The sequence below is a fragment of the Trifolium pratense genome, linkage group LG6 (genome assembly GCF_020283565.1).
Source record: "Trifolium pratense cultivar HEN17-A07 linkage group LG6, ARS_RC_1.1, whole genome shotgun sequence".
Lineage (NCBI taxonomy): Eukaryota > Viridiplantae > Streptophyta > Magnoliopsida > Fabales > Fabaceae > Trifolium > Trifolium pratense.
In genome coordinates, this window is record NC_060064.1 from 3672845 (window position 1) to 3697430 (window position 24586).

General features: G+C 34.5%; 3 protein-coding genes and 1 pseudogene across 10 annotated transcripts; all 4 read right to left on the reverse strand.

The window, feature by feature from the left end:
- Positions 1 to 1629: 1629 nt before the first annotated feature.
- LOC123891095 (WRKY transcription factor 23-like) lies at positions 1630 to 3619 on the reverse strand. The gene is made up of 3 exons (XM_045940903.1): positions 3047 to 3619; positions 2425 to 2571; positions 1630 to 2297 (listed from the first exon to the last, which is right to left on the reverse strand). Exons 1-3 carry the CDS (start codon positions 3379 to 3381, stop codon positions 1913 to 1915), a joined length of 867 nt encoding a protein of 288 aa, XP_045796859.1. The 5' UTR covers positions 3382 to 3619; the 3' UTR covers positions 1630 to 1912.
- An 8936-nt stretch (positions 3620 to 12555) lies between these two features.
- On the reverse strand, positions 12556 to 17257 carry LOC123891096 (stachyose synthase). Its single transcript, XM_045940904.1, has 4 exons — positions 15524 to 17257; positions 15049 to 15226; positions 14602 to 14969; positions 12556 to 14104 (listed from the first exon to the last, which is right to left on the reverse strand). Exons 1-4 carry the CDS (start codon positions 17006 to 17008, stop codon positions 13541 to 13543), a joined length of 2595 nt encoding a protein of 864 aa, XP_045796860.1. The 5' UTR covers positions 17009 to 17257; the 3' UTR covers positions 12556 to 13540.
- Positions 17258 to 18356: 1099 nt separating this feature from the next.
- On the reverse strand, positions 18357 to 20251 carry LOC123889089 (annotated as a pseudogene).
- A 487-nt stretch (positions 20252 to 20738) lies between these two features.
- Positions 20739 to 23471, reverse strand: LOC123891097 (glycine-rich cell wall structural protein-like). 8 transcript variants are annotated; one of them, XM_045940912.1, is made up of 3 exons: positions 22475 to 23471; positions 21545 to 22048; positions 20739 to 21436 (listed from the first exon to the last, which is right to left on the reverse strand). In XM_045940912.1, the coding sequence occupies exons 1-3, from the start codon at positions 23415 to 23417 to the stop codon at positions 21060 to 21062; spliced, it is 1824 nt and encodes a 607-aa protein (XP_045796868.1). In that variant the 5' UTR covers positions 23418 to 23471; the 3' UTR covers positions 20739 to 21059. The 8 variants fall into 8 exon arrangements, with proteins under 8 accessions (XP_045796868.1, XP_045796867.1, XP_045796866.1 ...); XM_045940911.1 differs by having other exon boundaries at positions 21545 to 22234; XM_045940910.1 differs by having other exon boundaries at positions 21545 to 21730; positions 21917 to 23471.
- Between the last annotated feature and the right edge of the window lie 1115 nt (positions 23472 to 24586).

The window sequence follows — 24586 nt, forward strand, 5'->3', positions numbered from 1 at the left end:
TGGGGTCAAAATGTTACAATTATCGGTAGGCCGTAGGTGTTGTCAAGATCCTTTTCAGAGTTTTCTGTTGTACTCATAATGGGAAGTTGTTCAAAGCCTAGAGAGCTTGATAAGAAATCTGGCTCCACTGCTATTGTAGGGACTACAAATTTAAGAAGTGCAGCTAAGTTTGAATTAGTCTTTGCTTTCAATTATTGTCATACTGAAATTGAATTTGAAAATGAATGACGTTTTCTGCTCCTTTTATTGTAGTAGTAATACTAACTTTGAATCAAATGAAACATATGCACTTGACTTATCCAAATGAGATCTTTAAGTTCAACAGTGGCATTGATTGAATCACATTCTATGTAAAAGAGAATCATTGAATGTGTGACACATAGACAAATCACATCATTCAGTGGTTGATTTGGTTAATTTTACATACATAAAGTTTCTAAGTGATGGTGCAGAATGATCTTGTGCTTCCATTGATCTCGTGCTTCCATTTTGGCTATATATGATCATACATGTTTTATTAAGTTTAAAAGTTCTTATTCACGTTGTAAATTCAATAAATTAGTCACAATTAACAAATTTTCATCGACGGTCAAAATCATCTAAATAATCACTTTTCGCTGTAGCCAATCCTAATCGATTGCCTTTGGTGTCTCGGGCCTGTTCGTGAAAGCCTATTCCCAATGGAAACGGAGCCGTGTGATGAATACATAGTGATATATTTTTCGCCTTTTACTAAACAAAACTTTCCCAATGGAAATCAAGCTTATAAAGAACACCAAATGAGCCATCCCTATTCAGTTAAAAGTTAAGACAAGTCGTTATCAAGATCTATTCCGTCGTATGAACCAGATCAGATCACTAATCAAATGCTATGTTTTAAGTTTTTCTTCTTTTGTTTAGGCAGCACCTTTTATGTAATTCCTCCTTTTTTTCTTTGTCCAATGAATCAAGTCATTTAACGGATTTGATCGTATGCATGACAAGGGCATTTACTCAATGAGCTTAAAGTGGTTAGTACTACTCTTTCTATTTATTACCTCGTTACCGTATTGAGACAGAACTTTCACCACTTTGATCCTACAAATTGGAACACATTTCCCTATAATTCGTTTTCCGTAGATTACTAGGACAATACAAAACGAGTAAGCTTACACCACAATCTTTTCTACTGCAAGTTCACTAGAATGCACATTCCACAACAAAAAGAAACAAATATATACATGACAAACAAGGAGTCAGAATCTTAAGATAGAAGAAAGGATAGAAACATCATTTGTTCTCGTATGAGTACGTACTTATTTTATCATTATAGAAAAGTATAGCGTAAAAAAAACCTAGCTTTCAATTCACATAAACAATACAAGAGTGATATTAACGACTTTCTATTAGAGATTATTCATTGTCAATATTGATAAATACTTTTGCGCGTGGAAATCGTGCAATGCCACACAGAGTACTATCACAAAGTATCACAAAATATATAATCATTTAACGACTTTGTTTCGGATAATCTAACAAGTGCGGCATTGTGATATTAACGACTTTCTATCTCGTTTTATATAGTGATACTCTTTTTGCATGCGTGGAAACACTCGTGTGTGTGTGTATATATTTAAAAAAGTACTAGTATGCGAGAAATTTGATCAAAATTCATAGCATGTGTTATGGTAATATTAATGATAAAGCCTATCTGATGTTGACATGACATGTGAGTCATAAAAAAAATGATAAGACCTATCTGTGCAAAAAAGATAAATATGGGTTTAGAAGTATATATGATAATCACTAATAGAGTAATTCTCATCTAACTCTTCTATATCATCTAGCTACAAAAAGTGATTGATCAGTAGCATAAGATTAAGAAATCAAACAGAAGCAGTGATATGAATATGATGGATTTATATATAATGATCTACTCCTCCTCCTTGAACATATGTGAAGGAACAACATCTTGAAGAAGGCCATTGTCCATTAACCTTGGATTATTACAAAGTGATCTCTCTTGAGCAGCATTCTTTGAAGTGAAACCCAAAGATGACAAATTACTAAAAACGGCTTGTTGACGCTGCTGATTATAATATTGAGACATATTATAGTTTTGATAAGAGACAAAGTTAGTGGTGCATTCAGGTGATGGTAATAGAGATCCAGCATGAACAGATGAAGAACGAGCCATAACTGGATTTGGATGAGTGTGTTTTCCTTCATAGGTTGTCACTACAATGGTTGGATCATTCAAAGACCTCTCCACATGTTTCTTCACATTACATGAAACACTGGTGCAACGATAATAGCTCCTATATATTCAAACATTAATCAACAAATTAGTACTACTAATAAAGGGATTAAGGGATTTAGGAGTAGTATTTTGAAGAAAGAATGAATGAATAATAAATTCAAGAATAGTATTATTGGAGGACTGACCTGGGAAAGGGGCTATTTTTAACAGCTTTTTGTCCGTACTTTCTCCATCTGTACCCATCTTCCAGATGATCCACCTCGCTTTTAGTCATGAAAGCGATTCTTGCTTCTCTCTGTCTCTTCTGATTTGTTGTTTTCTTAGCCTTCAACCTTAGTAACCCAATAATATTAACAGCTACATTAGATCTCATAAACCATGAAATCAAATCTTAGTCACAACTAATCAATATTCCAATATATCTAGGGAAATTTCATATTGTAATTAATAAAAAAGCAAAGAAAGATGTCATCTGTAAGACATTCATAATTCATTCATGAAATCAACACTAAGTAGTGTATCTTTGGTATCATGGTAGTAGGTATGACAGAATTACGATGATTAGCTGTGATTTTCTAAAAGAAATATAGTTTAGCTAGTGATTCTGATACATATCTACCATTATACCAAACATAGACTAAAACTAGCTAATTTCCCCCCTCTTCCAAAAAAAATGAAAATAAGCTAGCGAAAGCACATAAACCAAATATCTTCACTAAAATAAAAATCCCATCTTTGGCTTTCTTTTTTCCATCACAAAAACAGGATTTTTAATAGTAAAAGTGAGGAGATGAAAATGAAACTTACTGTTTGTTGAGTTGATTATTAGCTTGGTCAACAGTTTTAGTTTGTTCATCATTGATTGCTTCACTAGAAGCAGATGAAATGGAAGAAGAGTTAGGAGTAGCTGGTTGTTGACTAATACTATTACTATTAAAAACCTCTGAACACTCTTTCTTCTCCAAAGATGTTTCCTTTACTACTGCATCATCCACAGGATAATCAAACATACTACTCATATTCTGCACACCCAATAACTCCATAAACCCACCAACAGAAGAACTCTTATCTTCAGATAAATCAAACACACTAGATAAAGAATAGCTAGGAAAATAAGATCCAATCTCATAATCCTCCTCCATATTATTAACACCTCTCTGTATAGTATAGATAGTTAGATAGATAAGATAGGGTTGGTTGATTTGATCTATAGTTTATAGGTGCAGAGAGAGAGAGAGAGAGAGAGAGAGAGAGAGAGAGAGAGGGTTTTGGTGGGTTTAGATGATAGAAGAAGAAGAAGAAGAAGAAATGAGAGAGAAAATGAAAGGTGTGTGGAATAAGAATGAGATAATTAAACTTGTAGAACAAGTAGTGATGGTTTTAATGAAAGAAATGACCGGCAAGTGTAGGTAATAAATTATGGTACGGAATATCTTTAGTCGGTTTGTGTTTCCAATGTTATGCAATGCAACTCTGAGTCTGACGATGATGCTTTCATACGTAGTATAGTATTCTTTGACTCATTCTTTGTTGTGTGAATGGGGTTTACGCCTCCGCTGAATGAATGAGAAACCGTTAACGCCGTTTCATCAAACACAACCCCCCCTTGGTTACGCGTGTCATAGTCGATACACGTCTATCCGTCATCACCGTCAAATAGTACTAGTAGTAGTACTACAATTTCAAATCATTTTATGCTACAAATTTACATAGTACTAGTAAAGGAGCACAATAAATAATTTAAGAGGTTGGCATGTAAGTTTAGCTCAATTAATAGGACATTGCATTATATTTTCTTTGGTCTTAAATATAAGAAGAAGTTCACTTTTTAGATATATCAATTTATCAATGTATCTAAAAAGTGAATTTTTTCTTATATTAAGGACCGGAGGGAGTATATGCATGAGGTTGAGATTCGAATCCTGATCATCTCACTTATCCATTTTAAGAGTGAATTTTCTAGCTACTAAGTTATTTGACAAAAAAGATAAAAATTTAAGAGGGTTAAATAATTTCTAAAAGAAAAAAAGTTAAATGATATTTCTTTTGTTCTTATTTACAAAAAAAATAAAATAAAATAGTTTAATGGTTAAAATTTCATCGTACATAATTAGGAATATCGGAGTTCGAACATGAATCATGCATAAATATTACTCCCTCCGGTCCTTTTTATAAGGAACAATTTGGAAAAAAAATTTGGTCCTTTTTATAAGAAACAATCATTAAATTTATTCTTACAATTCCATTTTTACCCTTATTAAATTGTATCCATTCCAAAGTTATGCATTAATTAGAGTGATACATTCCCTAAGGATAAATTAATACACCAAGGTTAGTTTTGGAATAGATTGTAAAATTTTATAATTTTTATTAAGAAAGATAAGGTTTCTTGGTATGTGTGTTTTTTTCAAATTGTTCCTTATAATAAGGACCGGAGGGAGTACATGCAAATGCAATGTCTCTCTGTCATTGCTCATGAGGACATCACATTATTGTTTTTTGTTTTTAGAATTATATTTTGCTGATGTGTGTTCTAAAAATACATATTAAGGAACTTAAAAGTAAAATTACTGCATTAAAAATATACAATAGTTTGATTTTTAAATAGGCAAATGTACACCCTTTAATATTCGATTTATCAATTTTAATAATTTTATCGGTTGAACTAAGCCGTACACTCGTGCATCTAGAAGAACTAAAACGAATCTTTAATATATATATTTTTTATGCTAGTAATCTAGTGGCTAAAAATTACTAACTGGAGTGTTCGTGGTTCAAAAACCAACTCTTTAATATATTACTAGGGACGACTACTATGAATATATGTTTTTTTTCACATGACACATAAACAGTGTAGTGCATGTCATCGTGGACAAAAAAATTCTAGCTACATGCAAATAATATTTTCGAATTCCATCCCCACAAGTAGGGCTTAAATAAACACTAATTAGTGAGATAATCAACGCGTAAAACGGCAAGGAAAAGCACACACAATCAACACAAAAAGGAAAACAAATACACACAGAAAAGTTACAATAGTACACAACTCTTTCCGCAATTCTTCTCTTTTTTTGTGACGGTAAAAGGAATGGGAAGGTTCATGCACGTGTGTGGTTTTAAAGCGAGCCACGAAAATGCATGTTCATAAAAGTACTTTCTTCTTGCTACCGTGTTCAATAATATTGTTTGGCTTTTTCAGTCAATCTATTTATCACCTTTTCTTTTAATCTTGTGAGAATATAAATTTGGCTTCATCATGTATATTCACGCAAATATGCATATATTTTTTTAGTAACACACGCAAATATAAATTTGGCTTCATTAGTTCGTCGTGTATATTTACGCAAATGTGTATCAGAGTGTTCACCTAATACATTTATTAAAAAAATGGAAGGGTCTCATTCTCATATATAGCTAGATAAATTAAATCTTCTCTCTTTCAATGTTTTGTTTTGTATCTTTATTAAGAGTCCGTTGCAGATTGTATACTATACCATGAAAATACTTTGTTGGAGTTATCTGCAAACCAGTAGCTAGATGTCTAGATCAATGCCGTGTGATGGGTACCCCACCTACATATCTACATGACCGCAAATATAGGCACACTCTTTGGTCCCCTGTTTCAATTTATATAACTCGATGGGTCCCCTCTTCTTGATGAATATGCATCTTTTTGTTGGGTTTTAAGTGGTGAGTGGTTGTCGCATATCGATTATGTACGAGAAATATCTTGAATTTATAAGAGAGATGACTCATTAACCTAATATCTTAAGGTTTTGGGTGGAGATGTGGTGGTGTCTTCCTGTGGTCCTGGAGCATTGACTCATTGTTTCTCCCGACTCCCTAACAGTTGTATATGTTTCTCAAATCTTTTTTATAAAAGACATTTCACTTTTTAGATTAATTGAATATCTAATGTATTTTATCTATATTATATATATAGGTTAAATACATTAATTTTATTCAATGAATCTAAAAAGTAAATCGTCTCTTGTAAAATAGAATTAAAAAAATATAATATAAAAACTTAATGAATTGAAAATGACAATGACAGTAGAAAGGAAAAGGAAAAGAAAAAGAATTATTATTGCTAAAAAGGGAATTACAAGCATGGGTTTGTGCATGAGAAACAGGGTGGGGATATACTATGCTTTACAACGTAACTCCCTTAATTCCAGCTCAACATCCCTAGTAATTAATATTATTTATTTATTGCCTAATTTCACCAACCACAAATATTAGTGCTTGTTAGAAAGATAAAGAAAGAAGACTAGAGTTTGTAAACATTTTTTTTTTTATTTTTTTTTATAAGCATTTGATAAACATTTAATTTGATAAGCATTTGATATTTGATATGTTAACAAATGCGAGTTTGAATTTATAAATTACTAGAAAAATGACGATTTGAGACAAAAATTTGTTGTTTGAAATTGAATACCATCTAAGATAGATTTGAGATAGACTTAATATGTATCAGTTTTACTGTTAAACTCTTTAAAAAAAAAAAATTTGTTTTTGGTATATAAGAAAAAATTGAATTCAAACCTTATAGTTGTATATGAGTGTCAAATAATATTTGTTGCTATAAAAAAAAGGATCCAATTAATTAAGTGAAGGTGAAACTAATATATGGTGCAAGAATAAGACGAAAAAGGAGATCTCCTAAACCTAGCATGGCATTTAGGAGAATATATGGCCACTCGCATTTGGAAGAAAAAAAAATAGTAGTTCTAGAGATGATATGGAAAGTGATTAAATTGCAAGCTGATTCGCTAATTAATTAATCTATAGAATATTCATTTGATGGTGTGAATGGAGAACTCTCTTATTCCAATCCTAACCTCTAGCCAGTCAAGCAAGCACTTACAATAATCCTCATCCTGACCCTAAGTTTAAGAGTGTATGAAACGTGTCAAATTACCAACATCTAAATCACTAATGCAATATATATAGAGGTGGGGTTGAGAGCATCATATAGATTTATATACTGTATATAGTACTATAATAATTTAAGAAACAGTTCTAGAGATTTTGACCGAAGAACATGGGCTGTCGCAATAGCAAAGCAGCTGCTCACAACACAAAGATAGACATTATAAAGAGTGTATTTGATTTGTTAAAAGATATAAAAAATTTAGAGGTCAATTTCAATTCAATTTTAAAAATGTTTTTGTGATTAGATAAATTGAAAGGATAAAAGGATGGACAAAAATTAAAAATTTTGTCTCTTACTAAATATCCGGATGTTTCGTACGTTTTTCATATTGGGATAGTGGGTGTAATGATTGTTGTTGAAATTGCCGTCTACTCTCGTGGATGACATTATTAGCTCTGGTTGGAAATAGATTCCCTCATGGTGATTTTAGCTTAATTTTCGTAATTCTGATATGATTCCTCGGTGATTTAGGAATTGTTGGTTAATTGTGTTGATCTTACCAAAAACACGACTTTTATTATTTCTCATAATGTTAGAGAAGCAAATCAGTACGTTGATGGTCTTGCTAATCAGTGTGCCGATTTTCTTCCAACATTAGCAGATTTTCAATGGTGGGATGTAATGCCTTTTCTAGATACAAATTTTGTCTTCATAAATATATTTTGCTAAATTTTGGAACACTGCACTCTTTTTCTCTTCATCTAATTTTTTCCTTTGAGTTTTACAAATAAGGATTTTAATGAGGCCGTTGTAAATTGTTTAGCTCCCACCTAAATTTTGGTTTAGTCCCCTGAAATTTTATATTCATATTTTTTGCTTTTTTAATATTTGTGTGATGACTTACTTTAAAGAAGAAGTATGTCATCATAATTGAGATGTCTTTTATTTAGATTATTTTCCAATTAAGATCTCTTTAAAAATATTATTTGGCCTAATTTTTTTCTTTTAAAAAGAAGAGAAGTTTAAAATAAGTCGAGTAAACGAGTTTAATTAAATCAATATGCATGGTTTCTTCCAACATTAGCCACCTTCCGCGGTTGCCGGCCGGTGATGAGATCTTTTAAATTTGGCATGATCTCCTCCATGCGCGACCATGACGTTTACCCTTTACAATCACACACGTGGAATGGAAGGGTGCACACACTTTGTGACTTACACCTCCAAAATTCCAACCTACACCTCCTACCATTTTTGTTTTTTTGCAATACCTTTACCTTATTCTTATATTTTATTTTTGTCAACAAAGCTGTATTCCTCCTGGAGCCAACAAAATGACATGGTATCACCAGTCCATGCTAGCTCTTTATCCAATATTTCTGTCTTAATGTGCAAGGTCAATTTTACTTGCATTTTTTAATTAATATTTACTACCATTCATTATATTATTATTTATTCAATGCCCTTCTATTTTATTTTTTTGGCTTTCCACAAAATTTATTATTTTATTCCATGCATAAGGTCAATTTTACTTACATTTTTTAATTAATATTTACCATTTATACTATTACTATTATTATTATTATTATTATTATTATTATTATTATTATTATTATTATTATTATTATTATTATTATTATTGAAGAAGCTAAATTAGCCCACCCAAATTGGCGCCAGAGAGAATCGAACCTCAGACCTCAAGAGGAGCACACTCCCAGGTCCCAAGCCAATATCAATGCACCAACCCAAGTGGGTACTATTATTATTATTTTAATTATTGAATGCCCTTCTTTTTTATTATTTTGGCTTTACATAAATTTATTATTTTATTCAATGCATAAGGTCAATTTTACTTACATTTTTTACTTACATAATCATTTTCAATGCATAAGGTCAATTTTACTAGCATAATCATTTTCAATATAAATTTATCTACTCAAAATAATCATATTGAGACATTGTCCGAAAATAAATTTATACACCTCTCTAAATTAAGATTGAACATTGATTTACCAAATTGTAGAACTTTATATTGTGATATATAGTAGTTGTTTGGTCGCATGTCAATGGACTTTGATAGTCTGCATTTTGAGTTTTCACGTATTTATGCATTTAAGTAAATTTAGACCGTTCTTTGTAAAAGAAAAAGTAAATTTAGACCATTTGATCTAAAAAAAGAAAGTAAATTTAGACGGTTTGGATAAGATTTAGCGACTCACAACACATGGATAAAAAGGTACTCCCTCCGTCCCGATTTGATTGACACAGTTGACTGTTGTGCATTATTCACACATATTGCTTTGACCTTATTTTTTTACTAATAAACAAAAGTAAATATTAGCATATAAGATGTTGTTTGATTCGTCTCGATGAATATTGTCAAAATATCAAATTTTTATAATTTTTACGGTTATACAATTAAAAAAATTAAAAATAGTAATTCCTGTAAAAAAAATAAATTAATCGTCAAAGTTATGCATCAACATACGTAAAACAATCAACTGTGTCAATGATATTGGGAGGGAGGAAGTAGTATTTTAGTTTTTGAATGATCAAGTCACCTTGTATCATAATGTTAACACAGTTATTAGAGCAACCTCTTTTTTGTCCTTTATTAGATTTGAATTCAGGTTTTTTAACTCATTTTAATTTTTTGCTCAAATCAATTGAGCTATTAGGTGAAAAAATTACTTTAAAATATATCTTCTCTTTTGTTCTTAACAAATAAATTGTGAAAATGCTCAAGGATCCCATTCCCATGTACAGTATATGAATGAATTGCTCTTTTCTTTTTTAATGTTAACTGTTTCAAATTTCAATTCATATTAATTTTTTTCTTCATAATTCATATTAGTTAGATATTTGTTGATAAAAAAATACTAATCGATAAATATACCCGTCCTATCGATCACTAGCCCACAGCTAATGAATTTAAGATATATAATCACGATGGACAACTAAATTTGTATTATATCAACAACCCCTGTATTATTTTATCTTTTATATTAATCTTATGTTTCTCGGGAAAAAAGTTCGATAATTTAGAATTCAGTCACAGGATAAATAAATTCTGAACAATAATTATTTCAACTAGGATTTAAACTCGGATTTTCTAAAACTATTTATCTTAAAAAAAAATTATTAACCACCTAAACTTAATATCTTAGTTATAACCTCTCTATTATTTATTTATTGGGTAGTCATAGATCATAACAGAAATGATTAATTAATACGTGACATTGAATTTTATTTATTATTATTAAACCTTTCGTTTCATGAAAATGAGTTTTGATATGTGATAATTTAGAATTCAATCGCGTATTAAATAAAATGTGATTAAGAATTATATTTTGAGTTGAATTCGTGTTATGAAAACTCATTAATCACATGATCTTATTTAGGTACGTGGCATTGTTTTGTGATTGCTTAATCTTGATGATGCTTTTATATTTGATAAAATAATATATACAAAAATATTTCATATACCTACCTGACCTTAGTGGTGAACTTATCTTTTCATGACTGAATTTATATTAAAAAAGTTGTAGAAAATCTTTACGATCCTCTGTTCCCTCAATCTGAGGGAAGATATGGTGCAGATTGAAATTAATATATAAATCAAAATTTTGTAATTGTGTGAAAAACTTCCCGTTGGATTCTTCTTCTCCCTTAATCTATGATTATTTTCCTGTTAATAAACATTATACTCATCTAATTTGACATGAATGAATATTTTAAAAAAGCAATAATAAAGTTAAAATGAAGACGCTAGCTGCACATGGAGATGACATGCCTAGGAATGACAATGGGTAGGGTATGGGTAGAGTACTATAGTACCCATCCCCATACCCGCAGATTGAAAAAATACCCGTACCAATCTCCATATCCGTGTGGGTAACAACTTTTGCCCCCGTCCCCATACCCTATGGGTACCTAGGTACCCATACCCGTACCCGTTACCCGCATTTTTATTAAAAATAAATTGATCAATTATAAAATATCATATAATTTTAATAGAATTAAAAAAATTTCAAAGATTTTAATATTGACTAATAAAAATTATAAACAAAATTATTACTAACTTTATGTTAAAGTTCATATTTATGTTAAATATTCACATTATTTTTATATTATGTTATAAATAAATATTTTTATTAAAAATATGTAATAGTACAGTAGAGTTGTATTGTTTTAAATTAATTTATATATATTATAATATAATAATATAAATAAAATAAATAAATATATATTATGCGGGTATGGGGCGGGGTGGGTACTAAGGTACCCGTACCCGCACCCATACCCGTTCATTTTTGCGGGTAATTACCCATACCCGTGCCCGTACCCAAAATGCGGGTTTTTACCCTACCCGTTGTGGGTAATTTTTGCGGGTACCCTCTGGGTATGGGTCAAATTGCCATCCCTAGACATGACATGAGCAAGTCAAATATATAAATAAATAAATAAATAAATAAACCATTTTGGGTGCCTTTATTTAGTATGTGTGTTCAAATTTCATCCTCACATCACACATACCTCAAATGGCCAACTCACACGAATAGGATATATTTGTTTTCTAAGGTGACTCCTGGGTTGGAGTCAAATAGAATGAGACAAAGATCCCAAGATTTTATGGTAATAATTAATGTATTCTTCATATGTCGATAACAATTTTTGTTTTGTTCCTTAAAAAAAAAATTATCTTTTATTTTTGCTAGCTAGATCATATACTAAATTTTCAAGAAATTCATATATTACAACAACTTTTTTTAAGTGGATCAAAATATAGAACAAGTCCTAACAGGGAAGAGGGCCAGTAAAATTAATGGAGGCCCAAATATAATCCACATATATGCGGCAATGGTAGAAGAGAGGAGAAGCGAAAAGAAATATAGATGAAATTAAATACGGTATGATGAGTTAGGGTTTGAATTGCATGTAGTTGAAATCTCGTGTGTTTATGCTATCAACACATCAATAATCGTTGAATCAAGATTGCAATGAATCATATTTAAAGCTATATATATATATATATATATATATATATATATATATATATATATATATATATATATATATATATATATATATATATTTTAATTTTAAATTAAAAATAATAATATATCGATATAATTTGCACGACCTCTTGTACTATAAGCCAGAAGGAATTGCATAATAATTTTTTAACGGCAAAATTCAATATATTGATAATGGAAAAGAGTACTATTAAGAATATAGATAGTTAGTTAATCAACTAGAGTTAGTTGATAAGTTACCAAGTTAGTTAGGAGGTTAGAAAGTTAGTTAGGGAGTTAGTTACTCCAAATAGTCCTATAAATAAGGTACTTCATTGTACATTTTACTCATTCTTTTATCAATCTATATTCACTCAATATGAATTTCTATGAGTATCTTCCTCATGAATACTCTTATGCACTCTATCTGACATCTATGATCTTTATCCCTTCGATTTCATAATTCATAACAAGTACAACTTGTACAAGGAGTACTATACCTAGTTAATGGAAATGAGTATAAGTGGTACTAAGTGGACAAACCAAAAAAAGAAAAGAAAACATTAAAAGGGGTAGACAAAACATCTATTTTTAGTCATACAATCAAAAGGGTTTACAAATCATTCATTCATACAGTAAGCAAGAAGCTCCCACTTTTGTTCGTTTAGCTAAAGAACCATTGCCTAGAGCTACTTTTTATTTATTGACCTACACTTTCTTCAACTGAAAATATCACTTGATTCACATCATTTCGACTTTTCGAGCCTTCTAAATAAACCAAAATGTTACGCGCCAAATCAAAAAGAGATCCTTTTCATACATACTTCTTGTGGAAGAGATACAACTACAAGCAAGCAACAAGCTTGGAGTAAAATAAAAAGGTCTCCACAAATTGAGCTTATAAATGGGAATTTGGCAAAAACATGATCTTCCGATTCTCTAGTTTCCGATCACCAAACACAAGACAGTTCTAACACCAGCCTCCACAAATTCCTCCTCGCTGACAGACAATAGATTAAGGAGCAATTGCTAAGAGAAAACCACCACCTTACATAACAATGTTTTGAAATGATCGGATGATTCAACCAAAATTTTCTCTACTTTTTCTTACATGTGTGAGTGTGACACTTATTATATACAAGAACATCTCAGCGCAACACGTACTAGTGCTACCCTATCAGCACGACAACCAGCAATTAAAGAGTACAAATATGTTCATAAATAAATTAACTTCCATTTCTTGGCATATAAGAAACAAAAAAGTTCGCGTCAAAAGAAACAAAAAAGTTCTCGTGAACATAATTAATTCAATAGGGACATCTCACTTTATATATAAGATTTGAGATTTAAACTCGATTACCCACTTATTCAAAAACCAAAAGCATATTATTTTTGTAATACTAATATTATAGTCTAGAACAAAATTGACAAATCAGAAACCCCACAAGCCTCTTCAATCCAAGGAAGATTGAGAGACAATTTTCCATCACTCAGCCACTTAAAATCCACATCAGAACCATTCAATTGAAACTTCTTTGGTGATTCACTTGAATAAGCAAGAAAATTTCCACCACCTTTAACCTTAATCTTAGCACCACTTTCAACATATTCCAAACCAAGAATTGTTCCACCACTATTGAACATGTTAGTCAACCCAATTGGTGCAAATTTGATGCTGCCACCTAGCTTTGTGACAGGAATAAAACTATATAACTCAAATGTGGATGGTTGAATTGTAAATTGAATTGGTTCAGATTTTTGAGTCATGAAAGAAAGTTCTTCAGCTTGATTGAAGTAGACTACATATTCTTCTGCCTTGCCCAAATCAGATGCTTCTTTCTTCTGATTCCATTCAACTTCAGTTACATGCACAGTTCCAGTTATTGGCTTGTAGCATTCAGGGAAGCCCCTAAATTTGTGCTCTTTTGGATCCCATCCTGCCCCTTGACAGTTGAAAGCACCAATCACACCTCCATACTGTTTTATATAGGAAAAAGAAAATTGTTAGCTATGAAGCACGATAGACACAAATACGGACACCGGACACGACACTGACACATTGACACCGACACCGATAATAATTTGAGAAAATGACATAATTCAATAAATTGTAGGCGTCATGTCAGTGTCGGAAACCGACGTGTGTCCGACATCGGGACACACCTAATCTGAGGAGTGTCCGCACTTCATAAATTGTTAGGCATTACATAATATCATATAGAACTACAAGAAATATAGACACTAAACACGACACTAAACACGACACTAACACATATATACATATAATAATTTAAGAAAATGAATACAATTGAATGATATTATATGTGTCAGTATTTGTGTCGGTGTCAGATACTAACACGTGTTAATAACAGACAAGCCAGTAATCAACCAAATATTTAAATATATAAAGTATTTTATTATCTACTAGCTAGTATTGAAGTTTGGTGTAAAATATGTGTGAGGGAGATAGGTACCTTGTTGAAGTTCCAAATTTTGAGAACAGTTGTTTGGTCAAAAAGAGGGTTTTTGAAAAGACAATCTCTAGTTGGAAGAGGAAAATGTATGCACTTTGGGATTGTACCATCAGGGAACACAAGTTTCTTAATCAAATCAAAGTCATGAGAACCAACACTATCACTCAAATAAATTGGACCACCACAAATAGCTCTTGAACCAGCATGAAATTTAGCACAAATATGGTCTGATAGGAACATGTCCCAATCTGGCTGAATCATATTCCCCATCCATAAGCTATTGTAGGAACAATGAATCATGTGTACACCTTGTAACCAAAATGCTCCCATTGGGTCACCATTAGGATCTTGGAACCAAAAATCATCCCCTACAAATATAAAGCATAGTTTTATGTATGCATGAAAATGTTCATTGATATTGTGCTTGTACACTACTTAAATGCTTACCAACTCTTGCCATAGAAACTTGGTTTGTTCCAAGGAAGAAAAAGTCATTGCACTGTTGCATGCTAGCAATGATTCCATTTCCATTAAAATTCTTGGCAATGGATTTTGTCAACCCTTCATAGTAAGCTTTGGCAAGGTCAACTCTGCCTCCATGTTCACTACACACATATTCAAGACACTGCATGAAAAAAATGGTTATTATTTGGCCACAACAAAAACTACAATAGTCATAGTCATAGTCATAGTAAGATTATAAATTATAAGGCCGTAGAGGGGACGAGATCCATTTTAGTAAAGTTTTTTTTCAGTGACATCTCAGGCACTCATTTATTTTTTAAAGCATATTATTCAATTCATTAAAAAAATTGGAAGGTCGAGATGTACACTGAACTATCCCCGGTATAAATTTTACTCGAGATCCTGGTAAATATTTCTAAGTAAATATGAAAAAGGTATATAAAATATAAAATCTTACATGAATGGCATCAACTTTGACTCCTGTGACACCAGATTCAGCAAGATAAGAGTGCATGGAGTCATAAAAATCATTGGCTTGATTAGGATCAACTAGCCCAATTGAACCTTCAACAAGTTTCACCACAGCAAGATCCACCATTGTCCCATCAAGACCAGGAGAAAGTTTGCAAGGGACAATTTTGGTATTAAGATGTGTAGTTCCTGGCCTTACACCTCCCCAAGCACCACAAAGTGCATGCCAAACATAAACATCATCTAAACCTTTGAACTTAGTCCTCAAATCTTTTGTGAAAGCCTTCAATCCATACTCCTTTTTCTTGCAACACAAGCTTCCACATTCACTTTTTGGAACACTACTAGTACTACTTTGATCTCCACCAAAGAGATCATCAATTTCTTTTATTACTTTCTTGATTTTTGACTCAATCTCAGCCAAATCAGAACTTTTAGATAGAATAGCTTTATCTCTTTGCTTACCTAAATGTTCATGTTCAATTCCCTTTGTAATCAACTCCTTGATAGTTTTTGGATTAAAAGGAGGTGAATTAGGACCTAATAACAAACCACTTTCATATTTCTTGAACTTGTCACATTCATCAAACCTATAAAGTCTTGCAGTCATTTGTTCACCACCAAGAACAAGATTCTTAGCATCTTCATTAGGATTAGCACCATCTATACTAATACTTTGCCATCCATCATCAATGATAACAAACCTTGGTTCGACACCGCCTTTTGTAAAATCATCAAGACCATGAAAAACACCAACAGGATTAACAGTTAAATAGAAAGCATCCCAAGTGCACCAACCAAATTTATCGGCTAAATTTGGGATTGTTTTCTCTTCCAATAGCTTAAAAGTGTTGAGATGAACCCTTAAAACACTATAAGCTTCTTTCATCAAATCATAAGGATTTTCATTAAAATGAACATAAGCAATTGAATTGAAACTTGATTCTTTCACCTTTGTTGAACCACTTTCAGCACAAATCATAAAATGGTCATTAGAACCAGGAAAAAGTGCTGATCTAAATCCTTTTTCAATTATTGGAATGATTACAACATATGATTTGATTTCAGGGATTTCTAAAAGAATCCATTGAGTTTCCATTTGTAAATCAGAACCAGATTTTCCAACCCATTGAGTAGACCACCATGTTTTGAACCTGAAAATACTCACAAAGTCTTTTCCATTGAAACTACCCAATGAATTCATCAATCTATCAGATGGGGTTTCATGGTTGAATCCAAAGAAACCACCTTTGTGAGAAAAAGCAAGAATTTTTTTAAGGAGTGAAGGTGGTGCATTAGATTCAGAGGGTTTGCAAATAGAAGAAAAAGAACTGAAAAACACATTTTCAGGAACATCATGCAACAAAGGAACACCTTTCACAGTAAATTTTCCTTCACATAAATCAAATAAAGAATCTGTTTTGATGAGATCAAGGGTTCTAGAATTCACTGGTTCATTGGGAGGAGCCATGAAGAGGGAAAAAAAAGGACAAGAACAGAGGAAAAACAGAGCAAGCAAAACAGAGTACGAAAAACAGAGGAAGAAAAAGCGGTGAAGTGAAGAACTTTACTGGTATGTGTATGTGTCTATGTGATGTGATATATAAGTAACACGTGTTTCATGCAGAAAAAATCAAAAAAATGATTGAGCCAAGAAAAGGAAAGGAAAAGGAATCATGAAGCTTTTGAAAGTAGTGTGATAATAGTGAGTGGATAAATTGAGATATTAGGACAAAGAACATGGATGATTAGTGACTTGTAATGAAAGAAATTGTTTGTTTGGTGCATGAAATTGCATTGAAAAATATTATTCTTGAAAAATCTCATAAGCACGTAATGGTGAGTTCTTTCGTACTGAATTTTTTTCATATACAAAAATTAAGATATAGATTCTTAGATTTGAATTCTAACTTAGATATATATTGCAATATCCTACCAACTTAAAATCACTATAGTGGTGAGAAGTTTGAGTATATTATATATGAGGTCTTAAGTTCAAATTTATTAATTTTATTTTTACTGTAAAAAACAACCAGTAGCTTATGTTCTTTAAGAAAGAAACAAAAGTAGCTTATCATTATGTACTATAATTTGCAATTAGTGATTGCAAAGACAAATAAGTAGTAAAAGTGTGGCATAAAAAAGAGTAAAGGTACAAATCTTCGAATATATTTGTAAAAAATTATTTGCCTATACAAATTAAATCTATAAGCATATAACAAAAAATTACTAAAAATTAATGCTATTGTTTTGAGAATATTATTTTAAATAATAACACTGATCGAACATTATGTGATATAAAACTTCTGAGTTAGGAATTGTGAGAAAAAGACCGGGAACATGTAAAATAAAAATTGTGATTCTTCTCGTAAAAGCATATATCCCTTTCAAAATACTCCCTCCGGTCCTTATTATAAGGAACACTTTGGGAAAAAAATTTGGTCCTTTTTATAAGAAACTTTGACCAATTTTCAAATGTTCTAAATGTTCAATTTCACTTATGCCCTTATTTATTATGAAAGAGAATTTAAAAATAAGTAAGTTAGTTGAATAAAAAGTAATTAAATAAGGGTAAACATGTAATAAATTTAAATTTATAAGAGTATTAAATGAAAATAACTATGTTAAATGTGTTTCCTTGGTTTGTGTGATTTTTTTAAAGTGTTCCTTATAAAAAGGACCGGAGGGAGTATAGGCTTTCTCCTCCTTTTGGTCCCATTGCCTGCAAAGCCACCTAATCGATACAACAAAAAGGTTGACCATAAGAAGATATAACCAAACAGTAAAAATATGGTTTACAAGCAGATGGAAAACAACAACTATTCATCCGGCATCCTATAACCACCAATATTGAGGGCATATGCTCCCTTTACTAAATCAAGCATGACTGTCTGTATTAGCTTGAATTCCCTTTCAAGATGGTCGCAGGCAAAAATAGCATGACCTGTTGAATTCATATTGTTTGTCGGTAGTTTACACAAATCATCAGGCATGATTTAACAAAAAAATATCAAAGAAATTACTAGGCAAATCAAATATAAATAATTGAAAACAAACCTTTGTGCATATCATGTAATGCCCACCGGATTTAAGATAAAAATGAACATGACTCACTATAAAAAGTCCCTCCGAAAAAACTAATAAAACATAACAATTTAATGAGAAAATGATATAGCATTACTTAGCAATTTACAATCAAAGCATGTCTATATTAATAAATGACTCAATACAAAAGAGTATGAAATATTAGACATCATATTATGGGGTTAATAGAGAACCTTATTAGGAAGATCATCAATCTCACCAAAGACCACATATACCATACTGAGAAGCATGCGGTAATGAGTATAAAAATATTTCTCAAGAATTGTCACAACATTTGGCCTCTTGCCCGCCATATGTGCAACATCATTGGAGAATCCTACAACATACACTAAACCATCCTGCTAACAAAATAGATATGTTAGCAAATTATAACATGTAATATAAGTTAGTACATTACAATACAGACCAAAAACTGAACCAGTACACCTTGACCACTTGATTAGTTTTGACTAGTTCAAACATATAGATTTTTATGTTCTTCACCATTATTATTTTTTTCGGAAGAAGTTAAATTAGCCCACCCAAATTGGCACTAGAGATGATCGAACCTGAGACCTTAAGGAGCAGCACACTCTCAGGTCTCAAGTCAATACCACCAAACCAACCCAAATGGGTTTCTTCACCATTAAATGTCACAAACATAATAATACAAATAACTACGCAGATCGTCTTAACCAACATTTGTTAAGTTTTTGTCTTGTCTATGTGACAAAGGGCATTTTATTTAAATTGCACAACTCATATGCTATTCTAAGTTCCAACATACGATAACTTACGATCTAGGAAGCACCGACACTCCTCAGATTAGGCGTGTCCGTGTCCGTGTCCGACATCGACACCGACACTTATGATTACACTAAATTATGTCATTTTTTCAAATTTTTATCGGTGTCGACCTGTCAGTGTCCGTGTTCGGTGTCCATATATTGGTGACACCACCCAGGATTGCAGCACCCAACTTGGATCTACACGGATCGCATACTCTGTATTCGACTTCAGTTCCGTCGTCATTCTGAGATATAAAGATTGAAATAAGTCCGAACACGTAAAAATGGGTCAGCACATGGAAACATAGAGCTATGCGTTATTGTGTGTGAAACAGTGACATCACTAAAAAAAACAACCAATTTGGGGCATTTTGAAAACTCTAATTGAGTAGTGTTGGTCTTGAAGGGTTTAACATGTGACGTGACGAGAGTTTTCAACATAAAGATAATAATATCCATGGATATTCATGAAGTACATAAACCAATTAAGAGGCAGATACTAATCATATATAAATCGACTCACCTGAACACGTATTAATTTTTCACCATTAAGAGCTTCCCCAGGTACTAGATTTCTTGTGCACAATATATTCTTTTTACCCTTGGCGTTGAAAAATCCTTCGAATCTATGTGGCACAACCCTGACTTGTTCTTGTAGCTTGTAGAAAAGATGACGAAACCCGGACGAGACTTTTGGTGTCCAATTTAGTAGGCATTTGGTCGTTGTAAAGGCGTGCCAGAAGTCGTTGGGCCTTGTCCAACTCTCCAGGCTGCACATAATCAAATGTTTGGGTTAGTAAGGAATCATATACATTTGACAACTATACATATAACCCGTGCATCGCACTAGTCGGAGTCTAGTTAATTGCAAATACTACTACAGCAGTATAAACAATAATTTACTTATCCACCCCGGGCACGAGTAAAATCTCCAAGAGTGAACTCTCCGTTCTCTGATGGAGTGATCTGTCGAGCTTCCATCATCCTTCCCCTAAATCGATGAAAATCAAATATTGAGCGATCTCCATGTTTAACATTTTGAATGTTTTTTGAATAAAAATATTTAAATAAGTAGAAACACAGTCTGACCTACTAAATGGCGCGAACCGCCGGTTATTTCGGTTTTTGGCCGGTTTGATCCTTTTACCGATGAAATGAGAACGCGAAGAAGAGCAAAAAATTAGAATGGGGGCTATGAAATTAAAAATGAGCAAACTAGGGAGCTAAAATTTCACAATTTAGAAATTAGAGAGCAAAAAATGCAATTAAGTCTAAAGATTAATGTGACTGGCAAATTGATATTTGTTTACATCTCGTAGTTGTGGTAGCTGATTTTAATGTAACATCTCGTAATTGATATTTGTTTACATCAAGCATAATGTTTCTATATATTACAATATCATATGACATGTAGTCACAATTAACCTTTTTTTTACAATCTAGACTTCCACTATAGAAGTTAAAGATTTATCATCATCTTACCTCTAATACTTGTACTACAACAACTTAAACATCACTATAATCACTTTTATTTTCATTGGGTATAATATATAAGACTTCATCCGCAACATTTTCAGCACTTATTCATTCAAGTGTATTGTCTTCTCTAGTATATAACTAAAGTTTATTACTTCTCAATCTATACCAACTTTAAGCTTGAGGGCCACCTCTTCTTGAACTAGCAACGACGCCTGTACCTCCACCTGCTCCTACACCAACTCGTGCACCACCACCACCAGATGCTCCTACACCACCCCCAACACCAACACCTCCTCCAGCACCAGCACCGGCACCAACACCTCCTCCAGCGCCTACACGTGCTCCTCCACCAGCACCAACACCTCCTCCGACACCTCCACGTGTTCCTCCACGGACTCCTCCTCCTAAACCTCCACCAACAACAACACCTCCTCCAGCACCCACTCCGACACCTCCACCTCCACCTGCTCTTCCACCAGCACCAGCACCTCCTTTGGCACCTGCTCTTCCACCAACACCTCCTTTGGCACCTCCACTAGCACCAGCACCTCCACCGACTCCTCCTCCTAAACCTCCACCAACAACAACACCTCCTCCAGCACCCGCCCCGGCACCTCCACCTCCACTTGCTCTTCCACCAGCACCTCCTTTGGCACCTCCACTAGCACCAGCACCTCCACCGACTCCTCCTCCTAAACCTCCACCAACAACAACACCTCCTCCAACACCCGCCCCGACACCTCCACCTCCACCTGCTCTTCCACCAGCACCTCCTTTGGCACCTCCACTAGCACCAGCACCTCCACCGACTCCTCCTCCTAAACCTCCACCAACAACAACACCTCCTCCAGCACCCGCTCCGGCACCTCCACCTGCTCTTCCACCAGCACCTCCTCCGGCACCTCCTCCAGCACCCGCCCCGGCACCACCACCAGCACCAACACCTCCTCCGACACCTCCACTAGCACCAACACCTCCACCGACTCCTCCTCCTAAACCTCCACCAACAACAACACCTCCTCCAACACCCGCTCCGGCACCTCCACCTGCTCTTCCACCAGCACCTCCTCCGGCACCTCCTCCAGCACCCGCCCCGACACCACCACCTGCTCTTCCACCAGCACCAACACCTCCTCCAGCACCTCCACTAGCACCAGCACCTCCACCGACTCCTCCCCCTAAACCTCCACCAACAACAACACCTCCTCCAGCACCCGCTCCGGCACCTCCACCTACTCTTCCACCAGCACCTCCTCCGGCACCTCCACTAGCACCCGCCCCGGCACCACCACCTGCTCTTCCACCAGCACCAGCACCTCCTCCGACACCTCCGCTAGCACCAGCACCTCCACCGACTCCTCCTCCTAAACCTCCACCAACAACAACACCTCCTCCGGCACCCGCTCCAGCACCTCCACCAGCACCAGCACCTCCTCCGGCACCTCCACTAGCACCTCCACCGACTCCTCCTCCGAAACCCCCTCCGGCACCCGCTCCGGCACTTCCACCTGCTCCTCCACCAGCACCAACACCTCCTCCGACACCTCCACCGGCACCAACACCTCCTCCGGCACCTCCACTAGCACCTCCACCGACTCCTCCCCCTAAACCTCCACCAACAACAACACCTCCTCCAGCACCCGCTCCGGCACCTCCACCTACTCTTCCACCAGCACCTCCTCCGGCACCTCCACTAGCACCCGCCCCGGCACCACCACCTGCTCTTCCACCAGCACCAGCACCTCCTCCGACACCTCCGCTAGCACCAGCACCTCCACCGACTCCTCCTCCTAAACCTCCACCAACAACAACACCTCCTCCGGCACCCGCTCCAGCACCTCCACCAGCACCAGCACCTCCTCCGGCACCTCCACTAGCACCTCCACCGACTCCTCCTCCGAAACCCCCTCCGGCACCCGCTCCGGCACTTCCACCTGCTCCTCCACCAGCACCAACACCTCCTCCGACACCTCCATCGGCACCAACACCTCCTCCGGCACCTCCACTAGCACCTCCACCGACTCCTCCTCCTAAACCTCCACCAATAACAACACCTCCTCCAGCACCCGCTCCGGCACCTCCACCTGATCCTCCACCAGCACCAACGCCTCCTCCAGCACCTCCTCCGGCACCTCCACTAGCACCAGCACCTCCACCGACTCCTCCTCCTAAACCTCCACCAACAACAACACCTCCTCCAGTACCTCCACCGGCACCAACACCTCCTCCAGCACCTCCACCTACACCTCCTCCAGCGCCAGCACCTCCTCCGAGACCAACTCCTCCTCCTAAACCTCCACCGGCACCAACACCTCCACGTGCTCCTCCACCAGCACTAGCACCTCCACCTCCACCAACAATTCCACCAATACCTCCTCCTAAACTTCCACCTCCACCAACACCAATTCCTCTATCTTTTCCTTTACTACCACAATTTTGAACTTTTTTTCCTTCTACTATCCCAATCCCAGTGATTATTATAGTTACTAAAACAACATGCATTATAACGTTACGTGAAAGCTTAGACATATTTTTGTGAAAATTTGTAATAAATATATTATGTGTCAGAAGAGAAAAATAACTTGCAAAAGAATTGTAGTTGGATTGGTTATTTGACAAACAATTCTATTTATAGGATAAATTTTGAATATGATGTGGAGACTAGCACTAAATTTTGTCGAATTTCTATAAGCTTATGATCACGTTTGCAACCTTTAGTTGCACTAAAATTATCAACTTGATTTAGTGCATATGCCGACATGCATTATGAACACTTAAATAGTACGTGTCAATATTCACTACGTGATCAATATTTTTTCTGTTTACGAATACCATCAATATTGTTAATCGTTTGCACCATGCACATTTCATCCTCCATTACAACCTTCAACAAACTACTCAAGAAAACGTGTCCCAAATGCCTATTTCATTTCAAAATAAAGATCCCAAAATGTAGGTAATTTTTGGAAACATAAAAGCTGAAAACATTTTACAAAAATTATTTGATATTTTGAAAACGGTTCTGTTCCACTCTCAAGTGTACCACACCATATTTCGAAATATTATCCGCTTTCGACTGCATATGAGTCCTCACAGGTGCTTCGGTGGATTAATGTGTATGGATGTTGTATATAAACTACCCTTAGTTTCGATTTTCAAACGATATGAAACCTTTTAAGTATATCGGAACAAAACCTTTAAGAACTTATGTTAATTAAACTTGTATTCTTAACAAATGTTTAAGACTATGTTAGCATTTAACTCAAAAAATAATACAGCAGCTAGCGTTTTCATTACAATAATTGTTAAATAAAGATCAGTACGTCTTTCAAAATTTATTAAATATAATAATAAAGTGAAATATATTTTGGCTTTTTCAAATTTCTCTTTGAAAAATTGTGGATAATTTCAATATCTAATAACAATTAATCACATGAATAACTTGTAAGTAGAGTAAAAATAATTAAGTATTACTTGTAAATTTATTCATAGGGCTAATCTTTATTAGATGCTGCATAAATATAACCACAATTCTTCAAGAGTATTATTCAAATACAACCACAGAAATAGAAAACATAAATAAATAAATAAGGTTAAATCCATTTAGAAGTTTTTTAAGTTTTGCGTTTGGAACAATCAAGTTCTTTAAATTTTTTAGGTAACAGTTAGATCTTTAAGTTTTTCAGGTAACAAATAGA